This window comes from Pleurodeles waltl, chromosome 4_1 (genome assembly GCF_031143425.1).
Source record: "Pleurodeles waltl isolate 20211129_DDA chromosome 4_1, aPleWal1.hap1.20221129, whole genome shotgun sequence".
Taxonomy (NCBI): Eukaryota; Metazoa; Chordata; class Amphibia; order Caudata; family Salamandridae; genus Pleurodeles; species Pleurodeles waltl.
In genome coordinates this window covers 987,658,952-987,681,859 of record NC_090442.1, presented here as the reverse complement: position 1 = coordinate 987,681,859, position 22,908 = coordinate 987,658,952, and the positions used below count along the sequence as shown (strand labels likewise).

At 43.1% G+C, this 22,908-nt stretch overlaps 1 protein-coding gene across 3 annotated transcripts in view; it reads right to left on the bottom strand.

Moving 5' to 3' along the window:
- The window catches only part of LRRK2 (leucine rich repeat kinase 2), a 1,446,345-nt gene that overhangs the window by 596,537 nt on the left and 826,900 nt on the right, over positions 1–22,908 (bottom strand). For all 3 annotated transcript variants that reach the window (XM_069229760.1, XM_069229761.1, XM_069229762.1), the window contains one exon: positions 9,086–9,273. In XM_069229760.1, the coding sequence (XP_069085861.1) occupies positions 9,086–9,273 (188 nt within the window). The remainder of the gene's footprint in view (positions 1–9,085; positions 9,274–22,908) is intronic.

Below are 22,908 nucleotides of genomic sequence, written 5' to 3'. Positions count from 1 at the left end.
TCAGGATGGTTAAACCGCCTCAATCCAGATATTCATCTCTTTGGGATGTGGATATAGGCTTACGGTTTTGGAAAGCCCGGCCGTGCAATGAAGAGCTTTCACAAAAACAACTTTCAGCTAAGCTAACTATTTCACTTTGTCTTCTGTCCTGTCGGCGGGTCTCAGATGTGCGTGACTGGATCTAGCAAGTAGAGTATTTACTCCTTCTGAAGTTTCTTTTACTATTTCAAACCGTACAAAGACAGCTTCCAGATATGTCTCTTATCCAGCTTTTCTTCACCTACAAAAAGTATGCAATGTAAAATGTTTAAAAGCTTATGAAGAATGTACTCAGGAGTTCTGTGGAGATTTACAAGGGTGATTGCTCATTTCTCTGCAGAAACCCCTTGTTCCAGTCTATGTGGCTACTCTGGCACGTTGGGTTCGATGGATTTTGGAGGAAGCTGGGATAGATGTTTGTATGTTTGGGCCACATTCAGTTAGGGGAGCTATGGCCTCTAAGGTGTTTTCTGCCGGTTTTCGTTTAGAGGATATTATCAGAGTGGCTGATTGGTCATCAGACTCCACTTTTAAGATTTTCTATCACAAACCTATTGTTGATGTTGTTTCAGCAGTTGTGGATCAGCTTTGAACTAGCATAATCCGAAGCCTCCAGTCCTGACATAGAATAAAATAATTTCTTGCTTACGCGTCAAGAATTTTCAATTCTATTAAGAACACGGATGCGAGGATTATCCCACCCGGAAGATACTTTATTGTGTTATTTATCTTGTTGAATTTCTGCTATGCATTATGTTTGAATGATTGTATGCCCAACCATTATATTATTTCTGGAGAAGGCTATTATTTGCGTATCTCTTTTTTTCTAGGTACTGAGAACAAAGGTACCTGAGCAGTCATATGGTGACAAAGGGTGAGATGAAGATGGGTATGCTTCAGGAGGATGATCTATGACATCTTCAGAGTTCAGTTTTTTTATTAGGAGATTCCAGTTCCAAGGAGTCAAGTACTTATTCGGTTTTGTTACAAAAAAAGAGAAAGGCCTGTGTTAACAGAGACATATATACCTGGGTCAGACCAGTGATTGGTGGACATTATGGACTTCTGGTGTTCATGGGAAAAGCAGTTTTTTTGTAATTGGTGTTTTTATTGGCTGCTGTTTAACTACAATATAGTGTCATAGAATGCAGAAGCATAGATTAGAGTGGTGCATAGTAGAGTGTAGGGGTGCAGGGTAGAGTGGCATAGAGTGCAGCAGCTTAGAGTGGCGTACAATAGAGTGGCCGAGTGTGCAGTAGTGTAGGTTGGTGTATAGTGCAGTAGTGTAGAGTGCAGCACAGACTAGAGTGGCACAGAGTGTAGTGGTGTAGAGTGGTACACAGTAGAATAGCGTAGAGTAGTGCAGAGTAGAGTATAGTGCTGTAGAGTATATTGACGTAGAATGCAGTAGTACAAAGTAGAGCGGTGTAGAGTACAGTGGCGGAGAGTGCAATGCTGCAGAGTAGAGTGTCAGTGCAGTGATGTAAAGTGGAGTAGAGTGGCAGAAAGTACAGTTGTGCAAAGTAGAGTGCGGTGGCGCATAGTGCAGCTGTTTAGAGTGCACTGGCGTAGAGTGCAGTGGCGTAGAGTAGATTGTTTCAGAGTAGAGTGCAGTGGCACAGAGAGGAGAGGTGCAGGGTAGAGTGCAGTGGCCTAGAATGCAGTGTGTAGGTGGCATAAAGTAGATTGCTTCACAGTAGAGTGAAGTGGCATAAAGTGGAGAGGTGCAGGGTGGAATAGAGTGTGATGGCATAGAGTGCAGTGGCATAGAGTGCAGTGGTGCAGAGTAGATGAGTAACGTACAGTGTATTGATGTAGAGTGCAGGGGCATAGAGTTGAGTGCTACAGAGTAATGTGAACTAGCATACAGTGTATTGGCATAGAGTGCAGTGGCATGGAGTGCAGAGTTGCAGAGTGACGTATAGTGGAGATATGCAAAGTAGATTGGTGTTGCCTAGACTGGTATAGCGTGCAGAGGTGCAGAGTTCAGTGGTGTAGTGAGGCATAAAGTGCATTGGCATAGAGTAGAATGGTACAGAGTAGAGCAGAAAAGCGTAGTGTGAAGTAGCATAGATGGCAGTGGCATTGTGTAGAATGGAGAAGAGTGCAGACGAGTGCAGTGTTACACAGTGCAATGGCATGGAGTGTTGTAAAATTGAGTGGTGCAGAGTAGGATGCAGTGGTGCAAAGTAGAGTGGAGTATGCATGGTGTGGTAACAACACGTTTTTGATTGAAATGACCATTACATTTGCACAGACATACAGTTTTTCAAATAAAACTAAACGGTGCACAGACGTGATGTGTGGAAATTGCATCACCTAATGTAATGATTTGTTTAAATCATATAAAGGTATTTGTTTACAGCACAGTTCATAAATAACAAATAACAAAAATGTGCTTCATTTGTACTCATATTTCTGATATATTCTCTAATCCTTGCACAGTTTAAATAAATGTTGTCATGTGATAGAAAAAAACTATTTCCTACCCCCAAGTATCCAGCAAGATTGTTGCATAAATCCTCTCACTTTGAAGTCAGAGAAAGAAAAGTAAACACAAAGTCCTAATCAGGGTAAGTCTACAAAGCATAAATTAGCGTGTGCTCACCCTCTGCCAGCTTGGTGGACAATAGGCCGGCTTAACTTGGAAAGCAATGCATAAAATAATATTCCACTTCCGGTTTATTTAAAAAATAGAGATTCTTTATCTTAGCAAATCAAGATTATCACGAGACAGATCTAATTATTGACTTAACAGGATGTGACTGGACAAATTGAAATTGGAAAGTGACATTTAGCAAAAACGGAACAAGGCTTCGCTTAGAGGTGGCAATCCCCCTCCAATATATACTCCAGTTACCTTCTTCGTTGGCACCGAGGGTCTGGAATGCCAAACATTTCTTCCTCACTGAGTGCGTTGGCAGGTTTCAGGGCCGGGAGTCCACTGGGACGTTAGAAACGCCGGTGCGCTTCTACACGCAGTCCTACAGTAGCCTCTCACCTCATCGAGCCGTGTTTCGGCTGAGCCGTGCTGCCATATGGCTTTCTCCCTGCAGCTGGGTAGACGAGCCTGTGTTGCTCAGTTCGGAACACAACTTCCTCTGATGGAAGCAAGCAGGCTGTGCAGTAATGTCGGGCCAGACACACAGTCCATCGGGCCCCGGGTAAGGCACACTCTGTCCTAATATCCGCAACACGAGGAACTCTGACCCAACACACGGCCTCACAGTAGGCTCCTAAAAGCAGAGATCGCCCTGAGGGCACCACACTCAGACTGTCAGTAATGTTAAGCCCAGTGATGTCCAAATGGGGCGACAGGGTCTTTGATGTCTTGGAGACTCTCAATTAAACTGGAGACAAGTCAGCAAGCCCTTGAAGAAACTCTAGAGAGATGATTAGTCCTTGAGGTGTAGGGGAGAGATCAACAGGGCAGAGTAGCAGTGCCTGGGATTAGTCAGGCCTTGTAGAGTGGCAATACTGGCACACCAGGCTTTACTCCAGCAGAGTGTCCTTGAGTCCAGAAGTATACAGATTTTTGTGTGTCAAAGACCCAGTACTTATACTAGCAAGTGCCTTGGATGTTGAGGATGACTCATCTTTAGACTATCAGTGGGAGGTAATCAGCCCCTTTGTGTGGACTCTGGTCACTATCCTTTGAAGTGTGTGAGCCCTTCCCAATCTCCTTCCCAGGAAGACCCATCAGTATGCAGATTCAAGCAGATGGAGTTGAGTATCCTGCGCTGTGGGTGTCTGGAGAAAATGCACAAGTGTAGCTGTCACCCAGCCCAGGGAGACATGTATTGGAGATAGGCTGCGGACACACTGGGCTGTGTGTGCAGAGAAATGCCCACTTTCTAAAAGTGGCATTCCTAAAATAGTAATAATAAATCAGACTTAACCAGTAAAGAGGATTTATTATTACCATTCCAAAGGTACTAAACATGATGCAGCTACTCCTCTCAGATCAGGAATTACAGCTCAAAGGTATTATAAAGAATTCCCAGTGCTAGCCTATGAGAGAGGCAGGCCTAACTGTAATGAAAAACAATTTTGGGAGTTTTACATTACTATGACAGAAGTAAATGTCCTGCCTTTGCTTACATGCCACCCTGCCCTCTGGGTTACCTAGGGCCTACCTTAGGGGTGACATATGTAAGAAAATGGGAGTTTGGGGTATGACAAGAGGTTTTATATGCTAAGTCGGAGTGGCAGTGAGACTTCACACATAGTCTCTGCAGTGGCAGGCCCGAGACATGGTTATAGAGCTATTTAAGTGGATGACAGAATCAGTGCTACAGACCCGCTAGTAGCATATAATTTAGAGGCCCTGGTTTTTATAGTATAAGACTTTACAAGGACTTACATGTAAATTAAATATGCTAATTGTGGATACACCAATGTTACCATGTTTAGTGGAGAAGCACATGCACTTTAGCACTGGTTACCAGTGGTAAAGTGCTTAGAGTCCTAAGGCTAACAAAGAGATACAACAGCAACACAGGAGGTAAAAGACAAAAAGTCTGAAGAAAGACAATCCTAAGGATGCCAGGTCTAATGAAGCCTCAACATACAGGGAGTGCAGAATTATTAGGCAAGTTGTATTTTTGAGGATTAATTTTATTATTGAACAACAACCATGTTCTCAATGAACCCAAAAAACTCATTAATATCAAAGCTGAATATTTTTGGAAGTAGTTTTTAGTTTGTTTTTAGTTTTAGCTATGTTAGGGGGATATCTGTGTGTGCAGGTGACTATTACTGTGCATAATTATTAGGCAACTTAACAAAAAACAAATATATACCCATTTCAATTATTTATTATTACCAGTGAAACCAATATAACATCTCAACATTCACAAATATACATGTCTGACATTCAAAAACAAAACAAAAACAAATCAGTGACCAATATAGCCACCTTTCTTTGCAAGGACACTCAAAAGCCTGCCATCCATGGGTTCTGTCAGTGTTTTGATCTGTTCACCATCAACATTGCGTGCAGCAGCAACCACAGCCTCCCAGACACTGTTCAGAGAGGTGTACTGTTTTCCCTCCTTGTAAATCTCACATTTGATGATGGACCACAGGTTCTCAATGGGGTTCAGATCAGGTGAACAAGGAGGCCATGTCATTAGATTTCCTTCTTTTATACCCTTTCTTGCCAGCCACGCTGTGGAGTACTTGGACGCGTGTGATGGAGCATTGTCCTGCATGAAAATCATGTTTTTCTTGAAGGATGCAGACTTCTTCCTGTACCACTGCTTGAAGAAGGTGTCTACCAGGAACTGGCAGTAGGACTGGGAGTTGAGCTTGACTCCATCCTCAACCCGAAAAGGCCCCACAAGCTCATCTTTGATGATACCAGCCCAAACCAGTACTCCACCTCCACCTTGCTGGCGTCTGAGTCGGACTGGAGCTCTCTGCCCTTTACCAATCCAGCCACGGGCCCATCCATCTGGCCCATCAAGACTCACTCTCATTTCATCAGTCCATAAAACCTTAGAAAATCAGTCTTGAGATATTTCTTGGCCCAGTCTTGACATTTCAGCTTGTGTGTCTTGTTCAGTGATGGTCGTCTTTCAGCCTTTCTTACCTTGGCCATGTCTCTGAGTATTGCACACCTTGTGCTTTTGGGCACTCCAGTGATGTTGCAGCTCTGAAATATGGCCAAACTGGTGGCAAGTGGCATTGTGGCAGCTGCACGGTTGACTTTTCTCAGTTCATGGGCAGTTATTTTGCGCCTTGGTTTTTCCACATGCTTCTTGCGACCCTGTTGACTATTTTGAATGAAACGCTTGATTGTTCGATGATCACGCTTCAGAAGCTTTGCAATTTTAAGAGTGCTGCATCCCTCTGCAAGATATCTCACTATTTTTGACTTTTCTGAGCCTGTCAAGTCCTTCTTTTGACCCATTTTGCCAAAGGAAAGGAAGTTGCCTAATAATTATGCACACCTGATATAGGGTGGTGATGTCATTAGACCACACCCCTTCTCATTACAGAGATGCACATCACCTAATATGCTTAATTGGTAGTAGGCTTTCGAGCCTATACAGCTTGGAGTAAGACAACATGCATAAAGAGGATGATGTGGTCAAAATACTCATTTGCCTAATAATTCTGCACTCCCTGTATTTTCTACCTGAACTAGTCCTAATGACTTCTTGTGGCACCATGCTCCGAAGATTGATAATGCCCAGGAATAGATATTTTTGTTAGCATGATGTCTGACCACAAGATGAACCTTTATAACCTTTGAAATGAATGATAAACAAAGTGCTGGCCTCTCAAGTTCCAAACATGAAGATTGAGTGTGCAGCCTGAGGTTCTGCAGCAGGTGGTTCAGGTGTGAGAGAAGGTTCTCCAACAGTGGAGTGTGGCCATGACAATCCACAAGTGAGTTGCTTCCGGTGTGGGTACAAATCATATTTAGCTTAGTAAGGTAGAAACAAGCACACATGGCAAGAAGGTGTACTTTTGCTGAAAAACCCTGATGCAGAACCAGAGTCTTGCATTAAAACAAAGGACTAAAGCTATAAAAACAGTCTTGTGATGCTGTTTCTTTTGAAGAGTTCTTTGCAGCAAAGTGAGCTGATGAAATACATAATATCAGGCCCTCACAAGCAAAATGTAGGATATTGTGTACTGGCTTGGAATGCACAAAGTATTATGTCTAACTTGTCCTTTGAAAAATGAGATCTGTAACTTCGAAGAATTTCCCATTTAAAATTTGTTACAAATAATCTTCTTGGTGATCTGACATGGTATTTTAAGGCAGAGATAGAGCTGATGAATGACACATTCCTTAATATGTGGCCCTGTTGAACCTGTTTACAACTTGCTCACAGAGGGACTTGGAACGTTACTACATTATATATTGTGGAGGTGTTATCCATTAGAATCTGAACAAGCTACATTTTTACCTGCAGAAGAAATGCTCTCAATGCCAGGTATACATTTCCTACTTTCAAATGGCTGGTGTGAAATTATTCTTCTGAATATCCAATTGAATTAGTTGTCCTATTCCCCGAGTGTGTCCCACAGTGAAGCAGAAATGCATTCATTTGCCAATATAACCCGCATTCAAGGACATATGAAAGGTTACCATTCCAGCATGTTCATGAGGAGTGACTGCAATGGAAGCATAGAGAATAGGTATAGAAGGATAGAGATCTGATTCTTCAGGTGCTGAAAGATCTGGTTCTATTGCTGATGTTCTAATGACTTCAGAGGTCTCGTCTGTAAGCATGTATGAGGAACAAGGAAGATGCAAGACAACATCAATGCTAAAAGACAAAGAGCTGGCCTGGTGGTCTGAATCAGATTCACTCAAAACCATGTAACCAATTACTGAACATAGAAGACGCTTTCTGGAGGCATAAATACTTGAACCACTGGTTCAGAATAATTCCAATGGACTGAAGCCTTTTAGGCACTGCCTAGGACTGTTTCTTACTGATTTGAAAACACTAGACTGTGTAAGAAGGTTACCGTCGAGTGCAAGCTCTGTTGAAGCACAACTAGAGAGGGGGAAAATGATCAGAAGCCATCAAAGTAAGAGTAAAGTCAATTTACTGAAGTTGAAAATGGATTATTCATCCTGACATCAGAGTGAACACTCCGGGACTGAGAGAAGATCAATGAGGAGAGCTTAATATTTCAAATGTTTGCTTCCTATCACAGAACTGCTTTCTGTGACCTGTAGAGATAGGTATATAGAAGTATGTGTTTTGGAGCTGCAAGACCGGTCAATTCTGTACTTGCTGGGCTTTCAGAATATCCTCCAGATTGCAATATAAGAATTTTGATTTTTTTAGGAATATGTTTTGAAGAGTAAATCCAATATTGATTCTCTTATTTCCTCCTTGCACATCAGAACATAACTGGAACAACACCCCTTGCCTCAGCCTACTAAGAGGACTCATTCTGTTGCTCCTTCTGCATGGAGACCTATTAATTCTGTTCATCCACATGTTTGCCTACGTGTTTTGGGGAGGAAGCAAAAAGCAGGTTTCTGAAAAAGGAGACAGAATAACTCAATCTTATATCAGGAATATTTCACAATTTACGATATTAAAATATAATCACTTCCAAGTTCATGAAGACAGATAACACAGAAGCCCCGACTAGAGTGTCCTGGCCTTAAAGACCAAGCACCCAAATGTTATGACGTTGTGAGGGGGGTTAAGTGTGAAGAAGAATGCCGTAGTCTACTCCTTCCAGACTGACCTTCTATGTAGGCGCTAAAATACTTTTGTGGGAGAGATTGAGTCTGTTGTTTTGTCCTATTAAATTGAGACTGTAGTCTCCAGGTTTCTTGTATTACTGAGCTGATCAAATTTAATAACTGATGAAGTGAGTCTCAATGCTGACAAAATCACTCTGTTTTGCTTACCTTTCTAGGGCAAATGACCCCCTTTCTGCCCAAAGATTATCTTCCCCTTTGCACTTGAAAGACCATATTCATCAGCTGACCTAGGACATTCCCAGATCAATCAGTAGACTTCATCCATGTGTGCTGCCTAATGAAGACTCCTGTGCCACTGACTGCACTGTAATAAAACAATCTGGTACCTATATCAGTCCTTGTTTAGAGTAGCAGGATTAGGTGCATAACAACAGGGCTCATTTTTAATGTTTGAATTAAAAAAAAAAGAAAACTAAATTAATGAAAAAATAAATAAGTGATTAAATCAAAAATAAATATAATCTGACAAGCAATTTTGGTATTTTCCTAAATATACCACCTAACACCGAGTCTAATATCTCACAATAATGCTACAATCTGTAAACAGACAAAGCCACCTTAATTACAGTTGTGTATTCTAAATGTAGAATATCTGCATTAGCATAAACATCCTATTTATGGTTTAAAGATAAGAGTAACATACACTTTCATGTGCATATTATTAATATTGCTAGAAATGAATTGCACCAGAATGATATTTGCATCATGATATTAGTCTGTTTGAATGTTGCATGCATATATATGTTTTTGATACATAATGATAAATATCTCAGTGTGTTCACATCTTGAAGAGAATACCTGCTTGGAATAAGGAGCTGATCTTTCCTTAAAGGCAAAGCAATCTGGAATTTTTCCAGAAGCTTAAAATACTGTGACATATAATCCTCTGGAAATATTTTCTCTCTTGATAGAAATTTCTCCACAGTGGAACGCAGAATAACTCCTTTTGAATACTCTGAAAAGCCTTCCTGTTTTACCATGAAAATCTGTAAATATAAAAAATGAATTAATGTACTGTTGTGTTAACATTTGACCTGTGCAGTATAGACACTCTGCATCTGGGGTTCACCCCTACTACTTAGAGTCACCAAAGTCAATAGTGGCAACATTGAGAGTCACTGTACCTCAAGAGACACAGATGTAAGTATTAACATTAAAAGAATCTCTCCAAATTAGCTATAAAAACCCTGTGCATTTGTATTCAATTACAATTCATATATAGAATTTCAAAAATAATTTTAAAAAGTGTCCATGGGCCTTGAAATAAATTAAAAATAATAAAAACATAAATAAATGACATGGGAAACAAAGCAAACAAAAAACAGACATATCCAATCCAATATCCTGCAAGTCAGGCATGCAGGCTATGTGCTGGGGTTATGCACCTCTAGTGTATAGCCCATGGGTGTGGGGGGGTGTTACGTCATAGGGTTAAAAGTGAAGGTATGAAAACCAAAAACTGAAACACTAGGCAAAGATGCAGTTTTAAAAATATGATTACTAATTGTGCCATATATCCAAGAATCATAGAAACTGTGAGAGAACAGGGCTGATTGCAGAGGCCCCCTAACTTTTTGCCCCCATTTTCCACTTTTTGCTGGTGTTTTCCTGACTCTGATGGTGCCCTGGGTACTGCTACCCAGTCCCAGGGCCTGTGCTCTGTGTAAAACCAGTATGCAAATTAGGCAAATTATAATTGGCCAAGTCAACCTACCTATAGGTCCCTAATATATGGTAGGGCATGTAGGTTTAGGGACCCAGCATAGTGCACTGCTGAGGTGCCCAGTGTCATTTTAAAGGCAGGCCTGCCTTGCTGGCTGCTTTTAAATTAAAGTTATATGCAAATTCGACTTTGGAATTAAAAGTAGTTCCAAAGTCTTAAACTACCTTATTTTTACATATAAGTCACCCCTAAGGTGTGCCCTAGGTGCCCCTAGGCTGGGTGCCATGTAACTATAAACAGGGGCCTTATAGAAATAGTTTTATAAGCCCTGGTGAGGTAAAAACAGCCAAATTCGTTTTTCCCTCATTGTAGTGAATGGCCTTCATAGGCTAGAATGGGGAGACTTTATTTTAATTTTAAAAGTGCCCTTAAGTGAACTTGTTTAGGTAAAGAGTTTTAAACTTTACCTGAAAAGTTGCCGACTTCAGCCCTGCATTGTTTTTGCTGCTGTGCTCTGATTGGCCAGCCTCCCTTGATGAGGTGTAAGGTGGCCTGGCTTCACAGAAAGAGATGTGCCTGTGGGAGGGGATCTCCCCTCAGCAGATGGTGAGGCAGGAAGGGGGAGGGCTGCCAAACTGGTCTTCAAAGGCAGAGAAGGACATTTGGAGCAACCCAGCAACACCCCCACATCCTGTAACCTCAGACAACTAGGTGCCCCCCTGATTAGATTAGGAGAGGGGTGTGTTTATGATTTTTAGCCACACCAGTGGGCGGGCTCAGCCAGATGTAACCTCCAAAAATCACTTTCAGCCATGATGGATTTTTGAAGAATGTTGCCTCCTGGGATTGATTTTTGCCATACTTCCCAGGAAGTGGTCCTCACAAGGGGAAGGACCCTGCCCCTGATTGGAGAACCAGGACCCCCCGTTTTTCACCCAGGATCAAGGATAAAACTGGCAGACCTGCACCCACATCTCAGTTTCCTACCAGATCCCTACCAGGAAGAACTACAGAAGAAGAAGGACTGCCCTGCTGGACCCCTGGCCTGCACCTGGACCCTGTGCTCTTGGGCTTCACCACAAGAAGGACTTTGACTGGCTTCAACTGGTTCAAGGAGGGACTCCCTGTTTGCTACAGGTGAACAATTGATAACCAGAGTCCCCTGCACCAACTCCTGAAGAAGTCAACCAGCTGACCACTGTCCAGTGGCCGAAAAGTAGTTTGCGCCAGATGCATTCTGGGAGTTGTACTCCACACCCCCATGGATCATCTCAGAGCTTCAGGAACCTTCTGGTGAGCTGTGGACCCCAAAAGAACCTTAAAGGAACATCTGCGAGAAGATCCAGAAGTTTGGAGAAGTTTGGAGAACTTTTGAAAAAAAGCTCCATAGAGGGACCGACCTGCCACGGCAACTCTAGCCGGCTTGCCTCAACCGTGACCCGGCCTGATTTGCAGGTTCGTCCTGGTGCAGAAAATCTCCAAAAAAGAGACTAAGTCAGAACGTAGAAAGTTGACCGGGACCTCGCAGCCAGTGTATCTGAAGAGGGCTCCAAGGATGTCGGATCAAGATCAAGGTTTGCCCCGGTCAAAGGATTTTCACTCCAAAAAAACGACTAAGTCTGAAGGTAAAAATCTCCACGAGAGCTCCCGCGACGCGTATCCGGAGAAGAATTCCAGGAGGTCGGATTGGACTGGCAGGTTTGTCCCGCTGAAGAAAATCTTCAGAAAAACGACTAAGTGCAAAGGTAAACGTTTGACCGAGGTCTCCTGCGGGCTGTAGCCGAGCCGGGCTCCATCGCAGTCGGCCTTAAACTTTGACTTTGCCCCGGTCGAGGTGCAACCAGAGGATCCGATTGGCGCTTTTTGTTTCTAGGCGCCAGAAAACAATAATTCTTTAAAAATTCTTATCTCCGGTTCCCCTCATCCGATTTTATTCGTTTTTGTGTCATTTTAAAGATAAAAATATAATCTGTTTAAAAATTGGTTTTGGATTTATAAACTGCTTCTTGTGTTTTATTTAATTACTGTTTGGTGATATTTGAATGCTTTACACTCTGTCTCCTAAGTTAAGCCTTGTCGCTCGTTGCCAAGCTACCAAGGGTTGAGCTGGGTTTTATTTACTGAGACTTAACTGGACCTAAGTGGAGGTTAGTGGCCTATTGGTAAGTGTAGGTACTTACCTGCCCTTACCAATAACCCATTTTCCAACAGAAACAATCTGCAAGGAATTGGATTGTTGATTACCTGACTGGAGTGACCTAAAAGGAAGCATGGTACAATAGATACAGAAGGAGAGAGATTAGATTTTTCAGGTGCTAAAAGAAATGGTTCTACTACTAATGTAATACTGACTGCAGGGGTCTCATCTGTAAGCACGAGACCGATGCAAGACAACATCAATGCTAAAAGACAAAGATCTGACCTAGTGATCTGAATCAGATTTACTGAAAGCTGGGTAACAACCTACTGAACACGGAACTCCCTTTCTGGAGACGTAAACATTTGAAGCAAGCACTTGTCCAGAATCATTTCAATAAACTGAGGCCCTTGAAGCGCTGCTTGAGGACTGTTTCTTGTTGACTAAAAAAACCTGACTGTGTAACAGGGTTACTGTAGAGAGCAAGCTCTGTTTAAGCAGAACTGGAGAGGAGGAAAACAACTCATCTAGGTAAGCGTAAAGTCAATCGACTGATGTTAAAAATGGATTATTTATCCTGACACCAGATTGAACACCATGGGACTGAATGAAGACCAATGGGGAGAGCTGAATATAGAAAATGTTTACTTCCTGTCACAGAACTGCTTTGTGTCTTGGGGCTGCAAGATCAGTCAATCCTGTACTTGCTGGGCTTTCAGAATATGCTCTACAGCCGTGGTTTCCAACCTTTTGACTTCCGTGGACCTCCACATTATCAGTACTGGAACCTGGGGACCCCACCACTGAATCATTATTGGAATCCAGGGACACCCCCCTCAATGAAGCTGGGGACCTAATCTGTTAATATTATAACATTTTCTAAGCAGTCATGGACCACCTGAGGATGTTTTGTGGACCTCCAGGGATCCCCGTACCACAGATTGGGAACCATTGATCTATTGGGTTTTTGATTTTAAAGGAATTTGTTTATAAGAGTAAATACAAATTTTATTCTAATCCCACCTCCTTGTGAATCAGAATTTAATTGGGATAACACCCCTTGCCTCAGCCTACTAAGAGGACTCACTCTGTTGCTCTTTCTGTACGGAGACCTCTTATTTTGTTCATCAACGTGTTTGTGTAAGTGGGTTTCCTAGTCAGGGTAAGGCACAAGAAAACCCTACATTAACCAGTCCTCAACCTCTGGTAGCTTGGCACACAGCAGTCAGGCTTAATTTATGGCAATGTGTAAAGTATCTGTGCAACACTTCAAACAGTAAAACAGTGAAAACACCACATAAAAAGCCCCACACCACATTAGAAAAACAGAATCAATTTTAATAAATAAAGCAAGACTAAACCAACAAAAATCCAATTAGTAGAACAGGAGTTATGAATTCTTAAAAGCACAAAGCCCCAACAGACCTCAACAAAGTTACAAGTACCTTCAAACCCACTTCCAAAGCCCCAGGACTGGGGTGGCACCATTTGGGAGGGCAGGACTCACAGATGGCAGAGTCCAGGTGCTCCGTTCAAGGTGGTTGGAAGCCTGTTATGTCCTTGAGGCTTTTGATCAGGAGGCCAGCCAACTAGCCCTTGTAGTCACTCTGGGGTTCTGGGCTCAGAGATCCAGTCCTGCTCACCCAGGCAAGAGGGCAGCAAGTCAGCACAGCAGGGCAGTAGGTTCTCCAGAGTAGCAGTCCAGCAGAGTGGAAGTCCTTTCAGCAGCACAGCAGTCCTCCTTCCTGGCTGAGTAACCACAGGTCCAGAAGTGTACCGAAGAGTTGTTGTCTGAGGTCCATTATCTATATGTAGTTATGTGGAAGCTTTTATAGGTTTCTCTTTGAAGACCCCAGGCATCCTGCCTTCCCTTCCCTGGCTACAGACTGACTAAAGAGGGTAAGCGCCCCTTTGTGTGGAAGCAGGATACAGCCTATTCAGGTGTAAGTGGGGCATTGCTCAGCTCCTCCTCCCATCTTGCCAGTGGTGGTCTGCCCACTAAGCTCCCTGTTATGTGTGGCTGGCTAGGAGCTCAACCATCAGCTACACCCAGTCATGAGATCAGAGACAGGCTACCAGCAACAAATGGCCAACCTTCCAAAAGTGGCACAATGAGAACTGCAACCCAAAATCCGACTTCACCATAAGTTAGTATTTTAAATTGTGATTCCAGAGACATCAAACATAAACTAATTATCTCTTCCCAGTTAGAAATGACACTTATAAAATGTGATTAGATAGGCCCAACAGCAGTGAAAACTGAACCCAAGAGTCTTTCACCACCAGGAAATGCAAAACCCAAAAGCACATGTACACTGCCCACCCTTCATATACACTGGACCCCACTCTCTGGGCTGTCCAGGGACCACCCCAGGGGCTACCCACATGTATGAAAAAGGAAATTTTGGACCTGGCAAAAGGTTTATTTTACCAGGTAGATATGGCATTATAAAACTGCACACACAGGCTCTGCAATGGCAGGCCTGAGACATGTCTAAAGGGCTACTTATTTGGGTGGAACAATCAGTGCTGCGGGCCAACTAGCAGCATTCGATCCACAGGCCCTGGGCACGAACAGCGCCACCCCACCATGGACCCACAAGCAAACCAAACATGCCAATTAGGCATAAACCAACGTCACCATCTCTAGAGGACTGAGCACTGGCCAGGAGTTGCCAAATGCACAGTCCCAAGACCAGCAAAAATGAATTCAGCAAATAGGTGAAGGGTAATGGCAAAACATTTGGGGGAAACCCTACAGAGAGGGCCAGGCCCAACAAATCCCAATCTTCATGTTCCCTTCAACTGTTTTCACCAAAGCTTCACTAGGAAGAGGTGACAAAATGTCTCAAGTGCAAGGTATCAATGAATATAGGCACTAATGGGACCTTAATTAGTGTACTGCTCGACTGCAGCATTTTCCTACTAGCTCTAATCCCAGGGCATATTGGTTACCGCATTTTCCATGTCATCTCTTTCACAAATGCCAGAGCATAAAATAATGTTGCTTCTTAATGCTTGCGATCCATTTTTTATTTAATAAAGGAAACAAGTGCTTTGCTTTATATTGTTGCAGGCATGTCTTATGGCCCCACAATTTCCCGCACCACATTCAACCTCGAGCTAGTTCAGGATATAGCCCCTGCTGGCCCTACCACCTCTGCACAGTATCAGGAGCCGTTTAGAACATATTTGACATTTGTTAATGCTTGTTGAATTACTTCACTAGCATAGCACATTGGCAAATCTAAACAATACCAAAATGAAGTTTCTTGCATTGTTTTTTTAACTAATAGCAGTATATGTGGGGGCATGTATAGCAGCCACCTTAAACTGGAGTTTGAACAAAACAAACTGCATCACAAAATGGCTTTCGTGCACGCACAGCGACGTGTGGTGGGAAAAAGTAACATTGGCAAAGACACTAGGTCTGCTCCTAGCAGCAATGTCAAGAGACCTTATTGCTTTCCAAACGCTTGTTATGTTTGCTCCCCCCTTGTCCCTCAATGACAGTGTGATATCGATTGTGCTTGTTCCTCATTATAAACATTCATTTACTTGTTCTCAATTTATGATGTTAATAATGTTGTCATAGTTCACTTCCGATGCTCTAGTGCCTACATGTGGACCTTCCAGTTTTAAAGTAAGTTCCCTGTGTTGCATCCACGTATCGACTCCCAGCCTCTTTGTCAATGTTAGGAACTTCCCTTTCATTTCAGATCCATGTCAAATTTTATAATAGACAGCCTGCCAATGCTCAGAAAGTCTGTATTTTCCAGAACCTTTGACCTGTGGTGTACACTGTTCTGGATTTTTGCAACAAATACCACTAGCTCATTACTCAGTGGAGCCCTGGGACAGTTGCCTAAAAGAAGGTGAGCGGCCAATTACAGGCATTGTCAATTCAGTCTCCACCTCTCCATGCATATATGTTCTCTGACCTCAGGTGGATATCCAGAACTATCAACAGTTACACTGGCAGCCAATGACAAATCCAGTACCAGAGTGCACTACTTTTGCAGAGCAAACTTACCCTCCGGTTGTGCTCATGGAACGTTAGCAGTCTGGCAAGCAATTTTACAGATCAGCAGTACTTGCTCTACATTAAATCTTTTGACATAAGTCTGCTTCAGGAAACATGGTTGCCAAAACTGCCACAACTACAGGGATTCATGTGCTTTCCATGCTAGGAGTCAAGTAAGTGGTACCAATATGGCCACCTATCAGGTGGGATTGCAACCTATGAATCAACAACTTGCACAACCGCGGCAGAGGAAGTCCATCCAACTTCACCGTCAATTATTACAGTTAAGACCAGCTTCACTTTTGATGGAAAGAAGGATGAGTTAATAATTTTCAACGCTTGCATGCACCCAATACACAAATAACAAGATTCGGAACACCTTGTGGACCAGCTCCTGATGCATATAAATAAGCTGGACACTTCCAGCTTCATTCTTTCAGGGAACCTGAACTTACACCTCTTGGGCTCCTCTACAGCTGACGAAGTAATGGGATGTTCACATTGGAACATCCCAGAACACAGGAGAAACCCCTATGGTTGAGCAAGCAAAACAGCCAAACGCCTACTGGACGATTTGGAGCACATCTACTTCAATGCACTCAATGGAAGATTTCTTGAGGATTCTCCGCAGGAAGCTTCTTTTCACTCTGCGTCCACCTGCTCAACATTAGACTATACTTTTATCACCCTCCCACTGTTTCACAGTGTCTCTGCATTCACGCTAATGGACAAAGGGGACAGCGATCACTGGCCACAGGAGATGCTTCTCCTAGCATCTGTGCCAGCACTAAAATGCTCGACAGAAGTCCCACACTCCAGCTATACGATCAACTTCAAGAGAATTAAAACTACACTAAAATGACAGAGGAGGTGCTTCAATTGGCAAAGAATTTACTAAACGCTCAAGAAACAACTGTCAGCAGCCTCACGACAAGATGGGAAGGCTTCATTGTCAACCTAGCAAACTCTTTCCCACGTCAGTGAAAATAAGAACGTACCCAACTCCTAGAGAAGTCGGACAGACCTCTACTAGCCAGCAGAAACAACTGATGCAACTTAAGAGGGTGAGATCGCTGAGTTGCAAACCTGGTTATTCTTACCTCCAACGACTACAGGCAAACAAAGAAGTATGCTCAAAACATTTTAAAGGATCATCAACAGAACTTGAGAAAAGTTCTGGGCAAAACTATTCTCTGACATGAAATCAAAAAACAACACTCGCTTCTGGAGCATGGCAAAAAATATAATGCACCCTTTTCTTAGTGGGACAGCATCCCACATCTCAAAGGAGGCCTGGGCAGACTTCTTGAGAGGACACTTCAATCAGCAACTCGCGAGTCAGCTTGTGAGCATGGTGATAGAAGGTATCTTGATCACTGACTGAGCAAGCAGCGGCACTCCTGAACCAACTGACAACCACCAGATCGACCCTTGGTCAGCTCACACAACCATTATTAAGCACCAAATTGCTAAAAGCAGAAGGGAAGAGGTCCCAGGACCACAAAGTATCCCGCCATCCCTCTTCAAGCAAGATGTGCTCTATTGAGAAGCGACCCTGGACCCTCTCTTCCATGAAATTAGATAATTGGGTAAACTCCTTGCCTCCTGGAAAGCCTCAGTTCTCTCTCCAATATACAAAATTGGAGACAAATCCTCACCAAAAACTACCACCTGGTCACCCAGATCGACAACGAGACAAACTACTTTGCTAGAAGAACTACAAGCCTGGGCGTCGGCGAAAGCAATCATTCCACTCAACCAAACTTGATTCATCAAATCCACAGGTGCAACGACCAACATCCAGGCCATGGCAATGCTTATAGACATGGCAAGGTCTTCTAAGCAGCCTCTCTACCTCGGTTTCATCGATTTTAGGGCAGCATTCGATAACACAGACCAGGCTAGGCTTTGGAGGAAACCGGACTACCAGAACATCTCAAGGGCACTCCTGGGCATGCTAATTCTACTTCACTCAGACACCTGGGTGCAGGTAAAACTGGGGGAGGGCACACACCTCTCCAGGTGAATTGCAACCACCAGAGGGCTAAAATACTTGCCCCCACATTATTCAACTGTTATATGGCAGATCAGACACTGATACTGTACTCCTGCAATTTGCATGCCCCCAAGCTGGGGGGCACGGCACTATCCAGCCTCCTGTATGCCGATGATGTGGTCCTGGTCAGCCACACTCAGGTGGGCCTGCAACATCACCTCAATGCAATGCAGGCACACACAGTAGAGGGCTTCTTGGAAGTAAATCTCAAGAAGACAAAACAATGACCATAAACTATGGCAGAAAAAAACAACCCTAGCCTGGTATTTGGGGAACACACAAATCCAGACCAAAGCAAATTACACGTACCTTGACATAATTATCGACAAGGGGGCCCATTCACTACACAGAGAGAGGCGATCAAAAGGAAAGGACTGGCGTTGGGAGTGATGCTAAGAAACCTAAAATTTAAACTGACAGGCCCGACATTGATACCTCTCCTCCAGGTTGCTCAAACCAAAATACTACCAACAATCAATTATAGAAGTGAAGCCCGGAGAGATAGAGACTAAAATTTTGGACACTACTATAGTCAAGGCTTATACAATTATGTTCAGCATCCCAAACTACTCCTCAGCAGCACAGATCTGGCTGGAGTTCAGCCTAATAAAACTGTCTCTGGCTAGGCAATGAGCATTTATTGTCTGTTGGCACAAGATCATGAGCGCCGCTCCTAACACCCTGAACCTCTTACTCTGACTGGAGCTGCAGCACAGGAGCACATCACCTGCCAGAAGTTTCCTTCAGGAGTCCCTCGCAAATACCAGGCTGTCCCAGGCCTGGAACATTTCAACCAGTCATGCAGCCTTTAAAAAAACGCTTGGGAGATCAATAAAAAGTCTTGCATTGCTGGAAGACAAAGCCACATTTGCAGGCCGAAATCACACCTGGATATGGCCCCTCAAAAATACTTCAGTCTAGGCTATTCTAGAAACAAAAAGGAAAGATTCCTAAATCACTACCTAGGCATACTCCCGTCTGCTCTGCACCTTACACCATGGCAGAGGCAGCAAACCCTAATTCACTGCCGCTTGTGTGGCAAAGAGATGGAAAACCTGCCACACTTACTTTTCATCTGTGATGAACAAAAGGGAGAGATGAATCATCTGCTTAAAACACAGTTCAACTTGCGAGGGATCCACATGCGTAGACAGGCAGTGCTGGATACACGACAGAGGATTCTGCTACTGAACTGCAGGCTGGTGAAGTTTCTTTTGCTGGTAGAAAAGAAAATGCCAAAAGCCGGCCGACATACATCCTCTGTATCAGCAGCTGTGATGGAAGCGGGTGGCCTCTGACCTACAATATCAGAACTGGGCTTATAAGCACTGCTCTTAAAACATGACTCTCCCACAGACACATTGTCAGGAACCACCTTCTCTTTTCTTGGACCTATCATATAAGGAAGTCCGGCATATTGGTACGGCTGGTCTACAAGAGTACACTGTGAAATTCTGCTCATACATAGGCCCAATTAACCATTAGTTTATGCACTTTTAACAGTTACAATATAGTTGCTTAAATATGCATCTTTATCATGGTTTTTATGTTTTTTTTCTTTTTTATGTTTTCGTTGTATTGCACTATGCAAATAGATTATTTATTTACTTTACTTACTCCACTATTCTAGAAGTTCCATTCTGTCAGGCACTGTGATCCTTTCCTCTTACCTAGTTCAGTTTTAAGCATGCTATTTGTGCGGCCTTAAATTCCTGTACACTAGTGTTTTTTTCCTACTTTCTGGCAAGTGTTCCATGTGTTTTCTTCCTCATTTCTGTTGAGAATTATTCCTCTCTGGCTGCTCGTCTATTTTAGCTGTGTTTCCAACAGTTCAGTTAGCACCATGCATGTTCCCATGTGATCACCAGGCTGACACTTAGATGGATTTTATCATCTACTGCCAGTGGACACTAACCAGTAAGTTCTCTTAATAACCCTCACTACTGAAGAGGGACACACCTGCTACCACTCTGGTCACTGGCTAAGGGGAAAGGTGTTTCAAAGGGCTCCTTTTTTAATACATTTGGTGGAATATACAGCCAAGTAAGAGAGTTGAACATTTAACTATTTACACAGCAGGAGTAGATTTCACCACAAGTTGTTTATCCATAATGTATGTGTAACTGTGAAGTTGCAAAGATTCCATCAAAAGTAGCAGCCAAAGCAGAGACCTGCATGTCTGAAGTGGATATTTATAGAAGTTTTACACAATCTGGTGGGCCTACAGCACTTTTTGTACCACCCACTTAAATAACATTTAGAAAACATGTCTCAGGCCTGCCATTGCAGCCTATGTGTGTAATTTTAAACTGCCAATTCGTCTTGGCAAACTAAACCGTTTGCAATGCTAAAAGCTTCCTTTTTCATACATACGTTACCCTTAGGATAGTCCCTGAACAGCCCTTACGGCAGAGTGCATTGTGTTTAAGAAGCTGGACATGCGTTTTTACGTTTTACAGGTCCTGTTAGTGAGAATCTCTCAAAACTGTTTTTCACTTTTTCAAGTCCTACCTCTCCCATAGGATAACAGTGGGTTACCTTATTTCATTTAATAAGAGATAGCTTTTGGTCGGGGACAGGTGAGTGTATCATGTTAAGTGTGATGTCACAGGAATTGCAATTTTAAACCCTCTTTAGTGGTAAAGTCAGACTTTAAATCACAGTTCTGAAAATACCACTTTTAAGAAGTTGGCATTTTCTTGTTCTAACCCTTTGGTGCTGGCAGCCTGTTCCTGGGTCACTTGAATAGATGTAGTGGGCAGTTGGCCTTTGTGTATTCCTCCCAGACAGCATCACAATACAAGGTCTGGATGTTGGCAGAATGGCCATCCTGGCTTAATGGGGGTGGAGGCAGACCTGTCACCTACCACACTTGCACTTTGAAGGCACTGGCCCATCTCGCACACAAAGGACTTCAGACTAGCTTGTTGTGCCCCAAGACAGCCCAAGTCCAGGGCAAGGAGGCAGGAAATTCTAGAGACCTCTATAGGGACAAACTTCAGAAGTATCTCTCACTTCAAAGTGGGTACCAGGAATAAAAAGGGGACCTTCACACTTTCTCTTCATTATACTCCTGGACCTGTGGATACTACAGAAGCAGGAAACCCCGCTGCTTGAGGCCTTACCTGCTTGGTACAGAGGAAGATTGGACTGGCACCCTTTATTCCAGGCTGAAGTGACTTCAAGGGTCAGCTATCTGACCCATGTTCTAAGCTACAGGGTCATAACAATCTCATGAAGCCTTCCTGCAACTAGCAAGCTGAACTTGATGCATCTGACTGGCCTAGACCTACAACTGGACCTACCTGATCCATGCTGGCCTCTGCTGGAGTGAGCTCCTGATCCCCAAGAAGTACCTTCAAGATCCTGGACCCTTAGTGTGACATGAGCTGAGCTCCTCTTGAAGAAAAGAAGAAGAAATCCTTAAGTGGGGAGCTCTTCGCAAATGTGAATTGGCCCATTTGTGCCATGATTTCACCAGCCACCGGCACTGAACGCCAACGCGAAGCTCTGGTGTACCTGACTCTGTGTTACAGAAATTGCCAGCAAGGACTGGCAACACAGGATCTGCACGTTGAGCCACAGCAACAACAGCCTGCAATGACTGCCAATGCAAATCGCCAGCAATGTCTATCCGCAGTACTTGCCCTGCTCTTCGTGGTACAGCAACCAACATCCACAATGCTCTCACTGCTTCTCGTGGTCTCCTCCAAAGTGAATGAAACTCTTTGAGCTGATGTTTTGAAGGTAACTTTTCAGCGGGGCTAACCATGTCCCTGTATCTGGGTCACACTCCCCCACACTTGGTCTGCATATGTGACTTTCACCCGGTCTCACATGACTAGATAAATGCAATTGGCACTTTGAGCTTTTAGGTGCCATAGTTACCTTAAGTCTTTGAAATTGCATATCTCCAGGTCTACTGATTGGACTTTTGTCATTTTGGTGTCAAATAATGTATTATTGTTTACTCTATTTTTTTAAATTGGTGTGGGATTTTTCCTGTTTTGAGTTTTCACTTTATTACTGTTGAACTGCTGCATAAATACTTTATCCACTTCCTCCAAATTAAGCCTGACTGCTTTTGTGCCAAGCTACGAGAGGATTAAGTACAGGTTAACTTAGTGACTTTTTGCAGTTCACCATGACAAGGATTGTGTCTGTTACTCGAGTAGGGTTTCACTCCTTCTCACCCCCAACCACCAACCCAATTTCTCACAGTCTTTTTAACTGTTTTAAGCCATTGAACACTGGGGTGTTTCAGCATTCCTGTGCCAGGGTTTTTCTCCAGTGCTTCCAGAACTTGTACAAATATAGAATAAGCCCTTTATTAGACATATGTGTTTCATGCCCATGACTTATGTATACATCATAAGGGCCTACTGGGTACACCATTTTTATGATGTATATTTATGTCATTAGGACAGTCAAGAATACTGGACATTTGGACAAATTATAGGCAAAATATGTCGTGAAGAAGACAGAAAAAATCATTATGTTCATATAATGTCTCCATGAAGAGAAAATATGCTAAAGATGTCAAATACACACTGTGATACTCTTCGCTCACCTGAAACTTCAACAGCTGTTTTTCTTTTATGACAGATCATTTGCCGAAGGCAACGTTTTGCTATATAAGCTTTCTTTGAAAACAAAGACAGTTGAAAGACTGGAGAATTTCTAGGTAGTTTGTAAACATATTGACTTTTGTGTAGTATTTTTAATATTTTGAGTTTATTTA